The sequence below is a fragment of the Barbus barbus genome (assembly GCF_936440315.1).
Source record: "Barbus barbus genome assembly, chromosome: 28".
Classification (NCBI taxonomy): domain Eukaryota; kingdom Metazoa; phylum Chordata; class Actinopteri; order Cypriniformes; family Cyprinidae; genus Barbus; species Barbus barbus.
The window spans coordinates 19,007,429-19,027,778 of record NC_136756.1 but is presented as its reverse complement, the minus strand read 5'-3'; the positions used below and the strand labels follow the sequence as shown (position 1 = coordinate 19,027,778).

The 20,350-nt window shown below is 37.5% G+C and overlaps 1 protein-coding gene across 1 annotated transcript in view; it reads right to left on the bottom strand.

The window, feature by feature from the left end:
* magixa (MAGI family member, X-linked a) overlaps positions 1-20,350 on the bottom strand; it is a gene marked incomplete at its 5' end in the record, with an annotated part of 40,908 nt that overhangs the window by 9,447 nt on the left and 11,111 nt on the right. Inside the window, 8 exons of the mRNA XM_079383486.1 lie at positions 10,192-10,572; positions 11,156-11,219; positions 11,317-11,827; positions 13,788-14,280; positions 15,853-16,020; positions 16,941-17,011; positions 17,703-17,880; positions 18,583-18,756. Of these exons, the coding sequence (XP_079239612.1) occupies positions 10,192-10,572; positions 11,156-11,219; positions 11,317-11,827; positions 13,788-14,280; positions 15,853-16,020; positions 16,941-17,011; positions 17,703-17,880; positions 18,583-18,756 (2,040 nt within the window). The remainder of the gene's footprint in view (positions 1-10,191; positions 10,573-11,155; positions 11,220-11,316; positions 11,828-13,787; positions 14,281-15,852; positions 16,021-16,940; positions 17,012-17,702; positions 17,881-18,582; positions 18,757-20,350) is intronic.

Sequence of the window (20,350 nt, the reverse complement as noted above, 5' to 3'; positions counted from 1 at the left end):
TCATTTTGGAGAACTTTCTCTTTAAACACTGAAAACTGTGTTTTCAAATATATTGTTCAAAATTTGTTTTGTAACTAAACTCCTTAGGAAAGAATGTTAGATTCCAACAGGGATTGGAATCCAGATCTAACTAGGACTCACACCTCTGCATGAAAAGAATAAACATTGTGTGTGCCAGCATTGTTCATCTAAAAGTGTGTATTTTGACACGTTTTCCATCACACTAAAGGAAAAAAGCATTGTTTCAAAGGTTTTCACATTCCACAAAGGAGTTTCCAAAACAAAACGAAAGAACAAACCTGCTATAACTCACTAGAATAAACTGTTCTGCCTGCTAGTTACAAGGTGGAGCCATCTGGACATTGAAATCCCATGCATCAATCATGTTTATTGAACACCTGTGTTTGTTTAATTATTGCCTTCTCTTCAGTATGTCCCAAGTTTCACTGTTGTTGTCCTTTGATGGGTCTGTACTCACCCTGTGTAGCCTATTGTTTTGTTCCACTCCAACCTTGTCTGTCCACATTATTCAGCCTTTCACTCTTGGCCAAACAAGAGGTTGGTTGCCAAGATTGTAATCTCAAAGACCTGCGTACAGTTACCCTGAGCACTCGCCATCATGTTACACAGAAACAGTCAATTAAAGAAAGAAGAGCGAGACATAAAACATCAGACAGCAGACTGAAATACTGCTCTTTTGCCTTAAGCATTCTGCTCCATGTACGTCTTTGTTGAGAGATGTTTCTGCAAGTGATGTGCGAATGAAAGGCACACAAATACACCAAATTTAGACTGGCATGCAAGCTTTCATAAAAGAGAAAAACAACCACCCCAAAAAACGTGAAAGACAGAAAGAGGCTAGGCTAAAGGATATGATTAAGAATAGACAAACAGGAACATGTTTTTCCACAGACAAGGGCCATTATTTATTCAAAACGAGCAAACAAATGTTCCTTAAATTATCCGATCAAATTACGATTCTACTGAATGTGACCATTTACGTAAGATTTAAACTAAATGTTTTGTTATTGTTTCATGAATAAGGCCCAAGATTATTAAATAAATAAGTGAAAGTAATAAAGTATGAATATTAAATTAATAGAACTGTGATGAACTTACGATGTACAAAAGATTGATTCTACAAACAAATGCTGTTCTTATGAAAAATGTATCATGGTTTCCACAAAAATATTAAGCAGCAAAAATATTAACCAGCAGTTTTCAAATAAATATAGCCATGGTGTACCTGGCTCACAGTTTTATTTGTCAGCATTTCCTAATCTAATGGCTCCTCAGCTCCTGTGGCATACCATTTAGCAGGGAAGTTGGCATCTTTAGAGACATTCCCAAACATGCTCTTAGCACTGCCAGTGGGCAGTATTGGCCAGTGAATCGACCTGTTTGTATTGATCGTGTACTTGTTTGGGGAAACAGCCAACAGTGCAGAACATGTAAAAACGACAACATTTCTGTTAGCCCTTTAAATGCTCCCATAAGCAATCTAGGTCAAAAGTGTCAGCTTAGAGCAACGTTTTAAGTGTACACAAGCTTGAAACTATGTATAAACTTTTTGTACTTCGACATATGTGAGTTTTTTCAGAGTCCCCTTCAGCCTTGAGAGAACTGCAGAACCACTCAAACTCTTGACTGTATATTAATAGGAAATGAATGATACAAACAAAGGAAACATTGTTGCACTGACACAGTGGGCAGCAAATCTGAATAAACGTCATAAAAGAACAAACATATGTTAGAATTGCTCTCCTAATTTACACTCTGCTGCGTCTTTTGAGCAAGAGCCAAGAAACGTTTCCTTACAACATGAAAGTCCTTTTTAGATCTGTACAAAGAGTCCTGAAGCTTCCTCAGCTGTGAATCTGAGAAGACCTGTATGATCTTATGGAACTCTTTGATAAAGATAATAGGACTGCAAACTAGTATAATCAGCACTGTAGTTCAACTACTAACAGAGTATCTGATCTGTATGCACTTTCCCCAGAGAGAAATCACCACACACGACAAGATCAAACATACAGGTGATAGAGAGAGATGAAATGTAAAACAAGCTACTCGGAAACCTTTTCATGTACAGTATGTGTGATGTGGTGTTTAATAATGAATGAATGATGCATTTATATAGCTTGAAAGCTCTAGTCCCCATTTATTGTTATTGCATGGAAAAGATCTATATTTCTCATAGTAGACATGAAATGGTAATTTACCCCCATTTTTGAAATTGAAAACCACACATTATAAACAGTACATTTGTACATATGTTTTCACTTTTTTTAATGCATATTTGTTTTCTCTTTTGCACCCTTTAACCCTTTAATAAATCAAAATGCAATTAATCTGTCTTCCAGTGAAACAATAGACTTGGAGAAATGTAGATCTTTTCCATGCAATTACAATAAATGGGGACTAGAGATTTCAAGCTTCAAAAAGGACACAACAATACCATAAAATATCATAAAAGCATAGTAAAAAATAGTATTAAGTACCTAGTATGAAAGTATAGTCTATATGTCTCAAGTGCTTTGTTTGACAAGCAGGCTAAATTTTAAGTTACTGCAGTGATTTTCAATGAATAAATGAAATGTTGGCCTTTCCTCACACAAAGCTATTTTATGACTTTGAATTTAGTGCATGAGTCACATTTATGGTCATTTTAGGATTTTATTATATTGAAAAGATTCATTCTCCAAACACTCCCCTTTTGTGTTTCACAGAAGAAAGTCCATCATATGTACATATGTATGGCTGAACTATTCATTTAAGCCAAGTCAGTTCACTTGAAAACGTCCTTGGGCAGCTACAGTATTTTCTATGCAGGCAAAAGTATTTTGAATGTTAAAATTTCTCCCTTTTAATTTTCTACAAGTGGTCTGTCTCTGGCCATGATCACAGTAACATATCACAGAATATTGTTTGCTGAATAAATTTTGTCTAACGAGATAAACCTGTGTGTGTAGAACCCAGGTTAGTGTGTGTTCAGTGTCATGTGAAGAGTGTTGAGCTGGACGAGAATGTTCTCCCATGTACCACATCGTTAAGTGCTGCCAATTATTACCAAACCTACATTATTCATGAGTCTGTCTATTATTCATAACACATTCATGCATTATTCATAGCGTGTAAAACATCTTTGTTAATGAGCATATTGTTCTCTGGGTTATTTATAGAAGTGGACATACAGAGCCAAGACATTAAAACGGTTATTGTGTTTATGGGGGGGGGGGGGGGGGGGGGGGGGGGCATTTAATAAACACGGCACGGGGGGTTTATGTAATTTCATAAAAGTCTCCCTCATGATAAAGAGATAAATAAAAGTGATGAATAGAGGGGTACAGCTGTTTCTGACCCAGCTGTCTGAAAGAAAGAGAAATGCTCTGTGGGATTTGTAGTTACTGAACATCAGAGTATTTTGGCTTCATGAAGGTATATGATGTTTGTTACATAATTTATCAAACACTTCCCATAATCCTAGAATTTCACACTGTTATGAACGATACAGAGAATGACAGCTTAGAACACAGTATAGTACTGAAAGAGGCATTTTGTATCAGTTTTTTTTTACAGGAAATCTCCACTTTCTACAGGAAAAAAAACTAATTATAATATATTAATATATACATATCTATCTATCTACACTGAACAAAATTATAAACGCAACACTTTTGTTTTTGCCCCCATTTTTCATGAGCTGAACTCAAAGATCAAAGACTTTTTCTTTTTCTAGGCCTATTTCTCTCAAATATTGTTCACAAATCTGTCTAAATCTGTGTTAGTGAGCACTTCTGTGGCATATCAAGATGCTGATTAGACAGCATGATTATTGCACAGGTGTGCCTTAGGCTGGCAACAATAAAAGGCCACTCTAAAATGTGCAGTTTTACTGTATTGTGGGAGTCCGGGGGTGTCTGAAAACCAGTCAGTATCTGGTGTGACCACCATTTGCCTCACGCAGTGCAACACATCTCCTTCGCATAGAGTTGATCATGTTGTCCACTCCTCTTCAATGGCTGTGCGAAGTTGCTCGATATTGGCAGGAACTGGAACACGCTGTCGTCTATACTGATCCAGAGCATCCCAATCATGCTCAATGAGTGACATGTTCGGTGAGTATGCTGGCTATGCAAGAACTGGGATGTTTTCAGCTTCCAGGAATTGTGTACAGATCCTTGCAACATGGGGCCGTGCATTATCATGCTGCAACATGAGGTGATGGTCGTGGATGAATGGCACAACAATGGGCCTCAGGATCTCGTCACGGTATCTCTGTGCATTCAAAATGCCATCAATAAAATGCACCTGTGTTCAATGTCCATAATATACGCCTGCCCATACCATAACCCCACCGCCACCATGGGCCACTTGATCCACAACGTTGACATCAGAAAACCGCTCACCCACACGACGCTATACACGTCTGCCATCTGCCCTGTACAGTGAAAACCGGGATTCATCCGTGAAGAGAACACCTCTCCAAAGTGCCAGGCGCCAGCAAATGTGAGCATTTGCCCACTCAAGTCGGTTACGACGATGAACTGCAGTCAAGCCGATTGTGCAGCAGCTGTCCGGATGGCTGGTCTCAGACGATCTTGGAGGTGAAGATGCTGAATGTGGAGGTCCTGGGCTGGTGTGGTTACACGTGGTCTGCGGTTGTGAGGCCGGTTGGATGTACTGCCAAATTCTCTGAAATGCCTTTGGAGATGACTTGTGGTAGGGAAATGGACATTCAATTCACGGGCAACAGCTCTGGTGGACATTCCTGCAGTCAACATGCCAATTGAATGCTCCCTCAAAACTTGTGACATCTGTGGCATTGTGCTGTGTGATAAAACTGCACATTTTAGAGTGGCCTTTTATTGTGGCCAGCCTAAGGCACACCTGTGCAATAATCATGCTGTCTAATCAGCCTCTTGATATGCCACGCCTGTGAGGTGGATGGATTATCTCGGCAAAGGAGAAGTGCTCACTAACACAGATTTAGACAGATTTGTGAACAATATTTGAGAGAAATAGGCCTTGTGTGTACATAGAAAAGGTTTTAGATCTTTGAGTTCAGCTTATGAAAAATGGGGGCAAAACCAATTGTTGCGTTTATAATTTTGTTCAGTGTATCTATCTAAGTAAAAAGGCACAAAATGATTATATACTGATTTTGAGCAAAAAAAAGTTTTTCAATAATTCTTCAGCACTTCAACACTGACACAAACAGCTGCACAATGAAAGCACAGGTGAAACTTTAACTACTCTTTAAATGTGTGGAATAACTGGGTCGCGCTTCAGAACTTTTACACAACACCTTGTTTCTGTTCACCTCCACTATTCATCAGCCTCTGTTATTTCACGTCTGGGCAGATTTCCTCTGAACTGCGAGCCAATGAGCCGTATGAGAGCCTAGTTTTTGCACACACCACAGGGTTCGGCGGGAAGAACAGAGGTTTTGCGTGTTGTGCAAACCGAGTTCAATCGGGGGTCGAGAGTGGATGGCTGCAGCACTCTAACAAAACTCCTCATGCAGAGTACAGAACAGAAGGACTCATGCTGAGGTTATGACCTTTTGTCACATGTCAGGAAAACACATGCACGCATGTTTACCTAAACTGCTATGGGTTTCTATTGTTATTGTTATTATTAAAGCTGAAGAATGTTAATGTTAATATACTATCTCCAATTCCAGTTTCTTATGCAGATGCATATACAGAAGAATCCTTTCAAAACATTGCTTTGCTTGTTTGAATGTTCCAACCAGCCTGACAACAGTTCAACCAATAGCGTAGGTTTAGAGTGGGGCTATCTGATGAGCCAGCGAGTGGCAGAAAGGGGAAGAATTTGAGGAAATCAAAAACAGTATTTTTGTAATTCCATTTGAAATGACACACTTCAGCTTCAAGTAAATTTACTACAGAATAACTAAGCAATTACTAGGTTGATTTCCCAAAATGTGTTTGTCTGACCAGTCTGACCTTTCGACCAATAATGTGAGTTGGGGGCGTAGCTATCTGATTAGCCAGCCAATGGCAAAGAGGGTGAGTATTTGAGGAAATATGTTTAAAAAGTATGTACATTTTTTGTCATTCCATTTGAAATGACACACTTCAGCTTTAGTTATAATTATAAGAAAATAACCCCAACATTAAGCAATAATGTTGGGGAATTTAAAACCTTCTGAATCTTTGTCCAGTTTATGGAACCGCTATTTCACAAACCAAGGTCCTTAATTTACTCCCTCATTACTCCCTCATTTTCTCACATTTGTATACTTAATGCACTAACAACGCCCTTCAGTGATCAGCAAGTAAATGATTCAGTGAGTACATGACCAGTGAATGAATGAAAAAACAATAATAATAGAGCACAATTTGTGTCACATGTGCCTGAATTAAATTGGCAATGTAGGTTTCAACTTATAATGTGTAAAAGTACAGCATTCTCAGTGTGAATGTCTTTTGAAATTTTCATAAAAAAAAACGGTTCATCCATAAAGGAAAACTCTGACTCAATTTACTCACCCTCATGTGATAAAAATATCTGCTTAACAACAAGTGACCAAGTGCGTATTAATATCTTATATCTTTAAAAACACTGTGAGCAAAAACAAATAAAAAAATTATCCACACACAAGTACACATTACGGAGCTGAAACACACAGATGCAGATCACAGCATTAAAGCTAATGGTGACCGATCATCAGACTCACAACACTCCATTTACATCAGCCTGACCCTGCAGAAACAAACAATCCCAACACTGCTGTAAACAACAGCAAATGATCCGGTATAAATATGCGTTAAAATGAACAATGCAAAACCTCACATGACATTGAGAAAATACGCTCAACCAATGATACAGAACTTCAATGTCTGTTAACACAGCTAAGCTTCACGAAACAGCATCAGCTGACCCTAGATCAACTCGTTCCTCTGAAAAATGGAAACGGGCATAAGACAACGCCTTAAGGATATTGCACATAGAGAGGATACAGATAAGATACAGACAATATTATATTGAGCACAACTCGAACGAGTTTCTCTGCCCCCCACCCCACCACACACACACACACACACACACACACACAAACACACTGCACATTCCCTACAAATGACCTCATGTAGATGATCTCACACACTCAATAAGATATTCAGGATGAGCAGCTCATATCAGTAATAATTTAACTGAGTGACAGAAAATATAAGAAAATATAGATAGAGACCATATAGAGAGACCATATTCATGTATTCTGGTATGATACTCAGATTTCAAAGAATACCATGGTAGACCAAAAAAAAAATATGGTACCATGGCCAAACAATACTAAAAACTAGTGTCACTAGCATGGTGTCATTGACTTTTTTGAATTTGTGCCATGGCAGTACCATGTAAATACTATGGTAAATGAATTGGGTTACACTTTATTTTAAGGTCTCCTTGTTACAGTGTAATTGTGAATTTAAGTACTGAGTAATATTAATTAACTACATGTACTTACTATATGGTTAGGTTTAGGATTAGGGTTTGGCTTAGGGTTACTTGCATGTAATTCTGCATAATTTATTGATATTATAATAATAAGTACATGTAACGTGTTACAAGGATACCTTAAAGTGTTACCATGAATTGTAGTAAATGTAGTAAACTTCAAAATACTATAGTGTTACCATATGAGTTCATCACTGTACCATAGCACTACTACAGTGCTTTTTTGTAATGAATAAACCATACACAAAAATATGGTAATACCATATCCAAGGAATATTAAGGCACCATATCTAAAGTTTTAAAAACATTCCCAAAAAGTACCATGGGACTACCACAGTATTTTGAATATACCATGTACTGTAGTACCAAGCAACTTTTGGCTTGACTTGTTTGACTTGTACCATGGACGTACAATGGTATTCTTGAAAATACTCTGTAGTTCCATATAAATGTTTTTTTTTTCTGTTCATTGCTATTGAAGTCTGTAAGCCCTTCTACAGTGGACCCTTCTACAGTGTGGATGATTCTTTGTTCACTGGTCCAAAAAAATCACAGAAGAATTAAGCCCTTCATTGGCACTGCCAGTGGAAATATTTCAGGCATGTGAGAGTCCAGGTGAACCTCATCTCCAGGACGCTCTGAAGTATGAAAAGTACCGAGATGTAATCAGAAGGGGAGCACTTCAGAAGAACTATCCTGGAGAGCTGAAAGACTACGCATACAATGCAACACAAACAAAACACGCATCCTGTTCTCTCTCACATGAACAAACTGTTACCTCAACACACCCTATCTCAGTTCAAACAAACAAATCACAAAGCTTTAGGAAACACAAGGAAATGTTTAAAATCCACTAAATGGCCACTAAACTTGATACAGCTGCAGATATTCAATAGTAAACAGCACCAATGCCAATAATTTAGCAGAATACAGATATTATAAGAGTCCATAAGAGGTAAGATAGTATTTACGTTTCGCTTCCTTCACCGTTTTCAGGGCAGACTGAAGCCTTTCCAGCATGTTGTCCTGATAGAGTTTCTAAATCCAGCTTCAAATCCAGAGAATTCCTGACACTGACACTGTAATCTACATATAATATTACAAAACAGTGAGGAAATTGAGAAAAGAGAGCTGTTCAGGTGTTTTTTTCCCTTAGAGCAGAGACTGAGGACGCTTGCACTGACAAAACTGAACTGAGGCAAATAGAGAGGGGGAGAGGGTGAAAAAAGCAGCAAGAGAGTGAGAGAGAGAGAGAGGGAGAGAGAGAGAGAGAGAGGGAGGGATGGTGAGTGAAAGCAAATAAGAGTGATTTTAATACTACACTGAATCCTCTCACAAAAGAAGCATCATGAGAAGTGAAGTGTGTGATATTTAAAACCCTATTTTGTGATGTCTAACACACACACACACACACACACAAAAAATACTTTAAAAGTTTGGGCTAAGATTTTTTTCATATAATTTTTTTTAATTAATACTTGCATTCAGCAAGGATCCGTTAAATTTATTTAAAGTGACAGTAAAGACATAACGTTACAATGTTACAAAATATAATGTTACAAAAGATTTCTGTTTCAAATAAATGCCAAAACTTTTGCCATTTTTTATTACGGGTGTACATATTTGATTCAATTCCAAATCTTTAATAAATGATATCATCCCTCATAGAAATTTGGCTGATACTACTTAGACTAAAAGGGACCAGTTGGGGGTTCGGTGCCTTACTCAAGGGTCTCACCTCAGTCGTGGTATTGAGGGTGGAAGCGAGCACTGGTTATTCTCTCCCCCCACCTACAATTCCTACCGGACCTGAGACTTGAACCCAAGACCTTCAGGTTGGAAGTCTGACTCTCTATCCATTAGGCTACGACTGCCCAAATTAATATGAAGTACTGTAGCAACAAAAACTTTAAGAAAATGCAACAAACCCATAAACATCCAAAACAGACAAATGTCAATGGTTCTTTCTTGCAAATCTCTGTGTTACAGAAGAAAAAAATATAAGACAAAATATAAGATGCAAATAACACTGAACTACTAAACAACTGAACAAAGGGCAATGCACAAGAAAAAAACAAAGACAACAGGAAAAACTGTGCACTCAGGAAACTGTTCCATTTGTTGTTTCACAAATACAAGAACTGCTGGACACAAACCTTGACCTCATTTGGACTTTAACTAAACCTACATTTATATTTAACTTTCACCTTCAACATTTAGAGCAGTGAGGTACAAATCATACATGTACATTTATGACTAATTAAAAACAACTGTAAAGAGCAAAAGCTTCAAATCAGCAAAGCCTCAAATCAAGTGAAAGAAATCATAATTAGTCTGCTAATTAGGGATTTTTGTGCACATGCTTATTGCATAATGGCATGACTCAGATGACCAACATGCTTAGAGGGGTAAAATGCCCCTTTTCTTGAAAATATTTTTTTTTCAACAATTTACCTGGCCTCCAAACATTGAGCAAAGCAGGATTATATACTCTCTCCCTTTGTGATAATTACTTTATGGAGACAGAAAGTAGGATATATTTCCAGTAGGATACATGTTTTGAATTAACATTGTATTAATGTATTAAATGTTCTTTTTTTGCTTCCAAATACCACAATAACCAGAGATAAAACAAAGGTCACAAGGTCACATCCACTGGCCAGATATCATAAATGCAGATCCTGCTGCAACCCAGCCTGTACTTACTTCCATTCATTACGTCCTGGGATGCGATGACAAACCCGAATCCTTCTCCTGGTCTCCGTCTCAACTCCACCTCCATCGCTCGGGAAGAGATCGCTCCCCTCGTGTCTACATGGCTTTTGGATACTGCGCCGAGATTAGAGGGTGCAGTACGGCTCCACTGAACAGGTCCGTCCTCGACTCCTATCCAGTCCCGGGGCTCTAGGGTCAGGGTCACGGGCACGGAGTCCAGGAAGCTGGTGCTTTGGACCAGGTTGGGGAGGTCACCGCAAGGTGAGGAAGGAGAGAGGGTGCTCTGGCTGGGCACAGCACCATCGGAGGAGGGTGAGGTCAGATCAGGGGTGCCCAGGGAGGGAGGAGGTCTCTTATAGGCATTTGGGGAGCCTGGGGAACAAAGAGAACCTGAGAGAGAACAGGATGGTGATGGGCAAGAGAGGCAGGATGTATGGTGCTCTATGTAATGGTATGAATATGTCATACAGATTCTTCTTGATGTGATGTTTTTCCATTATATTATATTGGTTATCGGACACTATTATTATTTTTTATTTAATATAATTTTTTAATTTAATGGTATCAGCCAGTATTTGATATTTAAATGCTAATTTCTATTTTCACATTTAGATTACCTTTGATATAAAGCTAAATTAAATCTTTTAAAGCATTTTAAAGATTATAAAGTTATATAATTTATATTAACATTATAAAGTTATATCATTTATATTAGACAGTTGTTTGTAAGTGAAACATTAATAAATAATAACAAATGTTAAACAAATTTATCTTTCACATCTCCCATTGAATATTAATTTTTCACACTAAAAGTTTTCAGTAATTTATTTGTAATTTATTTAGATTAAATAATATAACATTTTAAAGTGATCATGAAATCACAATGGACAGTTCTTATGTTTTTTTATGGAACATTATAAACGATTTATTCATAGACAATGTGGAGGACACTCACCTCCTCTGTAAACCAGTAAGACCACCTCACCCTGTTTGGTATGTTCTTGCAGCACTCGCTGCACCTGTTCGTATGAAAAAAAGATCATTTGCAAGGATTCAAATATTTAAGGTTGATGAGGGAAGAGCTTCAGAAACAGACCGGAAGAGTTAATGAATTACCTGTGCGAAGCTGAGGCTCTGCACATCAGCGCCGTTGATTTTAATAATGGCATCCCCTGGCTGTAGGGAGTGGCATTGTCGTCTGTCCCAAACTCTCTTCACCACCGCCAGCTGCCCTCCCTGCCCCCCAGCCGTCACACTGAAACCCATACCCCCTCCCTCACTCCTGTCCAAGGCCACAGGCACCAGCTCACCCCCTCCCCCACAGCCTACCCCACCTGGGGCTCCGGGGGACCCTAGGCCACCCGGAAGAGGTCGCGGGGGATTGTTGGCTGGACACCCATTGAAACCACAGGGTGGGTGCTCGGTTGGGGGTGCAACAGCAACAGATGTTTGGGGCACTGGAGGCCGCTGGGTGCTGGGCGCTCCTGGCGGGGCGGTAGGTCCCACTTCAGGCTGGGGCAGCGGGAGCGCAGCAGAAGAGAGATCACTCTCGGAAGACTTAGAATTGTGATGGGCGTGAGAAGGAGCTGGAAGAGTGTTGTTGTTGTAGCTTCGGACAAGGGAAGCTCTAGATGCAGAGTGGAAGAAATAAATGCTTGTGCAAAAAGAACAGCATCAATAACAATAAAATAATTATAATACTATTGTAATAATAATCATTAATAAACATGGTCATGATATTATTATTATTATCATAATGTTTATTAATTTTATTTTGAAATATTTATTATTACTAATATTAACCATGTTCATTAATAATAATCATCATGAATAAACACGGTCATAATAATAATAATAATTTTGTTCTTTTTCATCATTAGTGTTTTTAATAACAATATTTTAATAATTATTATTGCCATATTCTTCTTCCTCTTCTTTATAATAATAATATTAATATTATTATTATTGAACATGGTTATATTATTCTTATTTTTATTATTATTAACCATGCTCATTAATGATAATAATAATCATTATTAATAATAATAATCCTTATCATTAATAAACATGATTACAATAACAATAATAATAATATCACAAACAAGTTCATTAATACGGTGCCTGGGAGGGGTCGTCTCACGAGATCATTTTGTCGAGGTAACGACATCCATTTCTCGTGGCCACGAGTTTAATGCATAAACAAACCTACGTGACCATAGCAACCCGGTATTATCAGAGATCAATAAAACATTTTTATTAACATTAAACGTTTAATTTAATATTTGTATATTATTATTATTATTAGGTTATATTAACTTGTTAGGGCTATATTTTTATATTTATTTCATTTATAATATTCTATTTTTCCCCCTTTCAATTCGTGTATCGCTTTACCTAATTAACGTTCTGTATAATTATGCTATTTGCTACCATATATTTTGCAAATACTGCAAACGCCTGACAATTATGCCAATACTTTATGATTGTAGGCTATTTATGCCAGTGCGTGATGATAAATGAGTGTGTTGTGTTTTCATTTACAAATGAAACTACGTGAATGATTCATTCCTCAACGAAACACTAGGCAGTAGGCTATAATATTAATAATTATTAATTCATAGAAAAAAATAAATATATGTTAAATTCAACCTTTAAACTGCATTTCCAATAGGCTATAAATGCCAGTCAGCATAATCAAAGCTTTATGTCGAGCATTTACAGTAGGCTTATTTACAAAACTGGTCAGAACGTTATGTAAAGAGATCGAAATGAAGGGAAAAAAAATAATATAAAAATATAATAATAGGCTAATAATAATAATGTAATAATATACAAATATTATAGAAAAAGTCGATCAGTTAATGGACACACACAGCTAACAAGACTGTGGGATGGATAAAAATGTTTTCTTGTAGGTCTGTTTTATTTTATGTACTTTATGTAACATTTAGCCTATTCATAATAAACTTGAATGTTGTGTAGGCGTGCAATTGCCTACAGTCCGGTAGCCTATGGTCAATATAATAATTTCATTATGTAATAATTTCTATAATAATTAAAATAACAATTCCTTAATTCAAAATAAAATATTAGTGAATCCCTGATAATCCCGGGTTGCTGGTCACGTAGGTTTGTTTAGGCATTAAACTCGTGGCCACGAGAAAAATATGTCGTTCCCTCAACATATGAAGTCGTGGCATAAGGATGTCGTTACCTCGACAAATCGATCTCGTGGCCACGACATAATATCACTTTCCCACAAGTTAATATGACGTTCCCACGATTTAATATGTCGTGGCCACGACAAAACTAAGTGAACCGAAGACGACCCCTCCCGGGCACCATACATTAATGATAATTATTATTAATAATCATAAACAAATATATTAATGTTATTATTACTTAATATTATTACTACCATATTCATTAATAATAATTGTTATCATTAACAACAACACCAATATTAATCATAATAATAGTTATTATTATCATCATCAAGATCACAACCATGACCATAATCATGAACATGGTTATTTATTAATAATAATGATAATAACTGAACTAGTCTGAAATGTCATTCTGCTTACCTGCGCGTGACAACAGAGCAGACCTCCGTATCACTATGACTGGAGCTCATCCGCTCTGATGGAGGAGGGGCATTTGAAGAAGTCACCGCCCCCATCCCTATAGTCCCTCCCACTCCATTTCCATTGGTCATTGCGTATGAAAGCTGGGGTGCTGTGTTTCCATTAGCATCCAAGGACTCTTTCTGCATGCGGGGGTAGAAGTTATTGTGGTGAGACATGGAGCGGTTGAGGTTCACCAAGCCAGGCTGGTGTCCATCGGGATGTTGGACCTGGGATTGAGCAGACCCAGGGGCTGTAGGGTTGGAGCTGTTTGGGTCAGAAGGGGAGGAAAGGCTGATTTTGGGGCAGCCATCAGGGTTGTAGAGCATTGGGTAACCTCGACGGAGAACCACGTCCACGCTGTGACCCATGGGGACAGATTTCAGCATTTCTACAACCTCTTTATGGGACAGACCCAGCACACATGAGTCATTGATGTACACTAGGATGTCCGCTGAGAGAGAGACAGAGCGAGAAACATTTGCATTTACACATGTGGGAAATCATAACCAATCAGATTCTCAAGCATCAAAGTGATCATATAAGGAATCAAAATGTCCTTAATTTTGTAAGTTTAAAAAATTCAGTGAACAATAAAAACCTGCAGTAACTTTCAAAATTTTCTACCAATCGAAAAAGAAAATTTACTGAAACTAATGTTTGAAAGGGGAGGATGAAGGCTGTTTTAACAAGGCCCCTGATCTTTGCAGTCTGACCTTTGTCTGAGTTTTGTGAAGAGTCAAAGATGGTTGAAAATGGTCACGATAAATTCTTTTTTTTATTGGTTTTTAGTTATTCTTTATTTTATCAAATAAACTAATCTAAAATGAAAAATGATTTGGAACAAAAAAAAGACAAATCTCAAAGGATTTTTTTAAGGTACCATGTGACCCCTTTAAGGATAAGTGTGTGAGTGTGTGTGTTTGATTTTGTTAGTACACGTGAGTGGACAGTGTTGTGTGTAAGAGACAAGCAGATTAAAACCTACAGACCCATCTGGATTAACAATTTATGAGCAGATTCAAACCATGAGACCCTCCAAATCACCAAATATACACACGCGTGCACACACACACACACACACACACACACACTAATCTAATCCAGAGAGAGAAAGAATGTCATGGGATTTCCTGCCTAAAATAAAAGTGAGGATTGGAGGGATAGATTAAAGGATAGGGAGAGCAGCTCATGCTCCTGTGATAAAATCTTTTATCCATCCAATCCTTTTCTCTCCCTTGGTTTTTCTGACATCTAAAAGTGATCTGACTTAAATCCTGATCTATGGGGCTTTTTGTCTTCTAAGCATAAAAAGAGGATGTTAAAGTCAGCAGTACCATTACATCACATATGATTCACAATGTCCTTAAGAGCCCCCTGCACAAATCTGTGTGTGCTATTAAATTATTATACCCGTCATAAATCTATAAATATTTAAAGAACTGACCGTTGAAGTACCATCTCCTCAACTGCAGATTTATAAAGAAGCAGCAAAAAGCAGAAGCCACTTTCCAAAAGAGAATACTCGTGTTGCCAAGGTAATATGAATGCGGCATGCAGGAAAATCCTCAATTCTTTTTTTTTTCCCAAAAATTTCTATTTAAAATTGTAATTGTTCTCATTGTGTAATTAGAATAAAAGTAGCCGGATGAAAACATTAAACCTTACAGCTGATACCTTTGTGAATATACTTGTGCAAACTGTCATATTGAGGAAAGACATGAGCAATTTAAAATAAAATGACTGCTTTATGTCATTTTAAATAACAAAAACAGCTTTACCGAATAATAATAATAATAATAATAATAATACAGTAGTAATTTTACATGACTATTAAGAAATATTTTTGCCTCAATTTAAACACCATTGGAACATCTTGCAAAAAATTTTGAATTTAAAAGTTTAGATTTTAGATCCTAATCACTGCTATAATTTGTTTTTAGTTTTTTGTGTGGTAGTGTTTGCAATACAGTGCCAGTTGCACCTGTGTTATGTTTTTTTTAAAGGACACTGGGTTAAACGTCACCTGTTCTGAGTGCAGATGGGCCTCCAGGGGTGACACTGTACACCTGCAGGAACTCTCGAGGTCTACTGCCGCCCACAATGTTAAAGCCAAACCCACGAGGCCCTTTCGACAGGCGGGTGTGTATGGAATAGCCCTTCAGTTCAGATGGTTGGTCTGTGAATGCAGGTACTAATTCACACGTACACACAACAAAAAAACATAAAAGTAAGTGTCTATACATGGGATGCCAAGTCCACAGTTTTAACAATGCCTTTAAGCAAACCCGCCTAAACTAAAGCGTTTCAGGATGTAGTTGACTGCTAAAAAACAGTGCCATCTGCTGGGATGTGGGCTGTACTGGTTATACTCTGTATAAAATGTTCAATCACACACTGTTTATATTCTGCAGTAAAATGTGCAGTACTGGCAAAATGTGCAGCATACAACAGAGCACATTGCAAGGGCACTAAATTATCAATTGCTTTTGTGACTTTTTTCAAAATTGCATCTAAAAATTCAAAGTAACCACATTTACTTCCAGCATGATTACTGGACTTCAACCACTGAATTAATCATGCAATGTGAAGAGGTCATGAGACAATATAGTATACTACAATCTGAAACCTGCGAAATGTATATTATTTTACAACAGTAGGCAGTATACTATATCCACTACACACTATTTGTTTTTCAAACTTCTAAAACTTTTTTCCTCGTGGTTAAATTAGATTTTAGATATGTATGCACATAAATGTATTTGCACACATGGGCTTCTTACACATGTGCATAGTAACAGAGATAATGACTTCTGAAGATCACTCAGCACAGAAGTGATAGCAGACACGACCTTCTCAAATCTAAGAGAGCGTGCTTTGAGTGATAGATAACATTAAAGGAAGCGAGTGGGGAGAGACGAGGGGATCGTGGATAAGGTTTGAAAGGCAAAGGAAACAAGGGACAAGATGAAGGCATGAGAGAAAGACTAAATAGCTCCAGGAAGGTTTGTCATTAATCTTTGTGTGAAGACTGCAGAGAGAGTGAGAGTATGTTTGGGGGCAAAAAGTGGAGAGGAGCCAAGCTCACACACACATGTACACATATACACTCACACTCTGTCTTGCTGAAAATCTCTTTGCCCTGAGTCCTTGGGTCCAGCCAGCTTGTGGTCTTTGAGTTATGGCTGAAAAATGAGATAAATGAGAGAGACTTTGTTTCATCAGCAACTTTAAGATGAAATACAACTGCAGTTCTGAGAGCAATAAACATTAAGGACTTAATTTTCATAGATAAAGGCAAAGATTATGCATTTTTCACTGACGTGCGTCTTAAAGTTCGAATGTCGCCCTTATTTTACACAAAATTGCATCAAAAATCCAGAATAACCACATTAAGATGACTTCATTTTCTTAGCTGAAGGCAAAGATTATGCACTTTTCATTGATGTGCATTTTGAAGTTCAAATGTCAGCCTTTTTTTTAACACAAAATTGCATCAAAAATACAAAATAACCACATTAAGCTGATTTAATTTTCATAGATGAAGGCAAAGAATCTGCGTTTTTTTATTGACGTGCATCTTAGAATTCAAATGTCACCTTTTTTTGCATCAAAAATACAAAATAATCACATTTACTTCAAACATGATAACTGTACGCCACTCACTGAATTAAACATTTCTCATTGACGTACATCTTAAAGTTCAAGTGTCGCCTTCACATGTCAAAAATCTAATGTGACATACAAAGGCATCGTGTCAACTTTGACTATAATCTTTGATTACTGGAGGAAGCAAATGACCTTCTGTCTCTATTCTTGCCCACTCTATTCCTCACTATACCGTCTTATATTTTCCTTCTCCCCCTGCTGACTCACTTGATGTAATAGGGTTCGCCCGTGTCACTGAATGCCAGCTCCCAGTTTTCAGGCAATGCCCCTCCACGTGCTCCATTCTCCATGGCAACCCCTCCATCCCGCCCACCGCCTAAATCCCAAGTCTGATTAGGTGAGACAATGGTGGTGGGAGGGGCACTGCTGGCTCCTGCAGACCCCGCTGGGAAACAAAGTACAGTGAACATGACATGAGATGAGGCCATGAAGCCGTCTTGTATAATCTTAGGCAAACTCAGGCCAGCGGGAGTTCACACTGTTCACGTTACTCTCCTCTTGCCAGCTCTAATATGAGAAAGGCAACAATCCTAAATACAATTCCATAGTTTTTAATGTCAAAAACATAAAAATGTAAGCATGTCCTGGTTGAGTGTTCAAAAACTGTGGGTTTCAAATGCAAAATGGTTAAAAACTTCAGTCAAATCCAGAGATGCTGGAAGATTCGGCATGCCCCAGAAAACTCAACATACTGTATATTGTACACAATATTTAAGCAACAACAAAGTAACTTCTCATTGGCTGTTGGATTACGTTAGGCTTTAAGTTTTACGTTAGTTTTAACAACGGCTTTTAGAAGATAAATGTATTGTCTGTGTAACAGTGGAAGGAGATACTTAGTTTTGGAATAAAATGAACCTAAAGGGAGCATATATAGAGGAAAAATTAAAAGGACCCAAACATGTGCCTTGGGGTACACCATAAGTTATAGATCCTGATAAAAGAAGAGAAGTTCCCAATCTCATCAGAAAATATTTCCTTAATATATTGCTGTACCATGAGATAGGAAGTTGCTTGCATTTAAAAATACTTGTTCAAGAATTAAATAATTACTTTCAAAATAAAGGTGGACCCAACAGCTGAATACCTGAAAGACCAGAGTCTTCCTCGCTGTTGTCCCCTTCCTCCACTGCCTTTTCCAGGTTGCTGAGCGATTTGCTACGGGTACGGAAGTTCCTCAGGAGATTTCGATGTTCCTGGTATGTAATGGGGGGGCTGTCAGGACCGATGTGGACTGGCCGAGGTGTGCCATAATAGTTCCCTGTGATGATGGAGATTTTTTAGAAATGGCCTCTATGAAGCCACAATCGAAAAAAATTTCCAATCAGCAAAATTCAAAAACAATGGCCTTCAGACACAATGCTTTACATGCGCTAACTGTCCTTGATAAGATCATCCATTTTCAACCTAAAAACTATTGTTCCTTGAGTCGATTTTTTTGAGGCAGCCAAAGAGCCATTTCTAGAATTGTGGACCAGAATAGGAGACTCAAAACAGCTTGAGACAGAAGGCTTTAGATCTCAATTTTCAAAAGCAAAAATGAATTAATCCAGCAAAATACAAACCCTATGAGAACACCATTAACAATGAAAAGAAAAATGAATCCAAAAAAACATTCAAATTTACAATTAGGCTACCTGACATACAAACAAACATCTAAAAACACTAGTAAATTTATGTCTAATATAATACAACATTCTTCATTACATATTTCCAGCATAACAATTGTGAATTAACATGAGCCCCTTATTCCTGTAGTAACAACATATACTCAAACTGGCATGAACTCCACAAGTCTGGCAAGAGCTCCACAAAATCTGATGATCCATGTTATCCTGCATGATTTGAGTGGATGTTCCAAAAGATCACCTTGTGATTCAAATTGAAGCAAGAAAATCTGACCTTTTGTACCAAAGACTTCACATGATTAGTGTCATGAATTTGCTTACTTGATTAGTGAAATAGAAATAGTGCAGAATTAATTTTATATCATAATATTTCTTAATTTCAAAATGTTAAAAATCCTAAACTTTCCTCATTTAAAATAATCTCAAATTTAAAAGCCATTTCCAATGGTTCATGTGACCCCAATGTATCGTTCAAAACACCAGTTTTAATGATATAGTTCTAGTAGTACATTTTATCAAAAGAGGAATTTATCCTGCTCCTGGCTGCCACTGCCCTAGATCACACTCTCTTAACCCTTAATCACTGCAGCTGTTATGAAACTAATAAACTGAACTGACAGGATGTTCCAGAGCTCTTTTAGCATCCAGATCAATGGCAAAAACATGAGATTAAGCCACCTTTTTCCAAGTGAAAAAAAAAACACAATTTACACTATAAGACCACTAGGGGCGCACAATCCTTCACAGCTAAGAGGGTTTACATGGTTGGCACTTTCAGTGATATTTAACTGCAGCAGCATAAGTCTCCTCACTGCAGCTTATTTACAACTGGAGAAAAAAATAAATAGAGAGAGAGAAAGAGAGAGGGAATTGGGGTGGAGGGGTGATCGGAGACAGAGAAACTGAAATAGGGATTATAGAGAAAAGCTTCTTTTCTCCTGTACAGAGTGATAGAAAAGTAGGAGTGTGGTGTGGTTTCTGGCTGGAGAGATGACTCATGAGCTGCAGGGCATCACTGCTCAGGTGTTAAAAACACTTTTGTTATTAATAATAGACTTATTAAAACATACAAAATCTCACCTTTCTAGAGTTTCTAGGGGGTCATCAAGGTTTTATTAAGAAATTAGTATTTTTATTCAGCAAGGATGAATTAAATTTATCAGAAGTGACAGTAAAGGCATTTATATTGTTAGAAGTAATATTTCCATTTCTATTTCAAATGGTGTT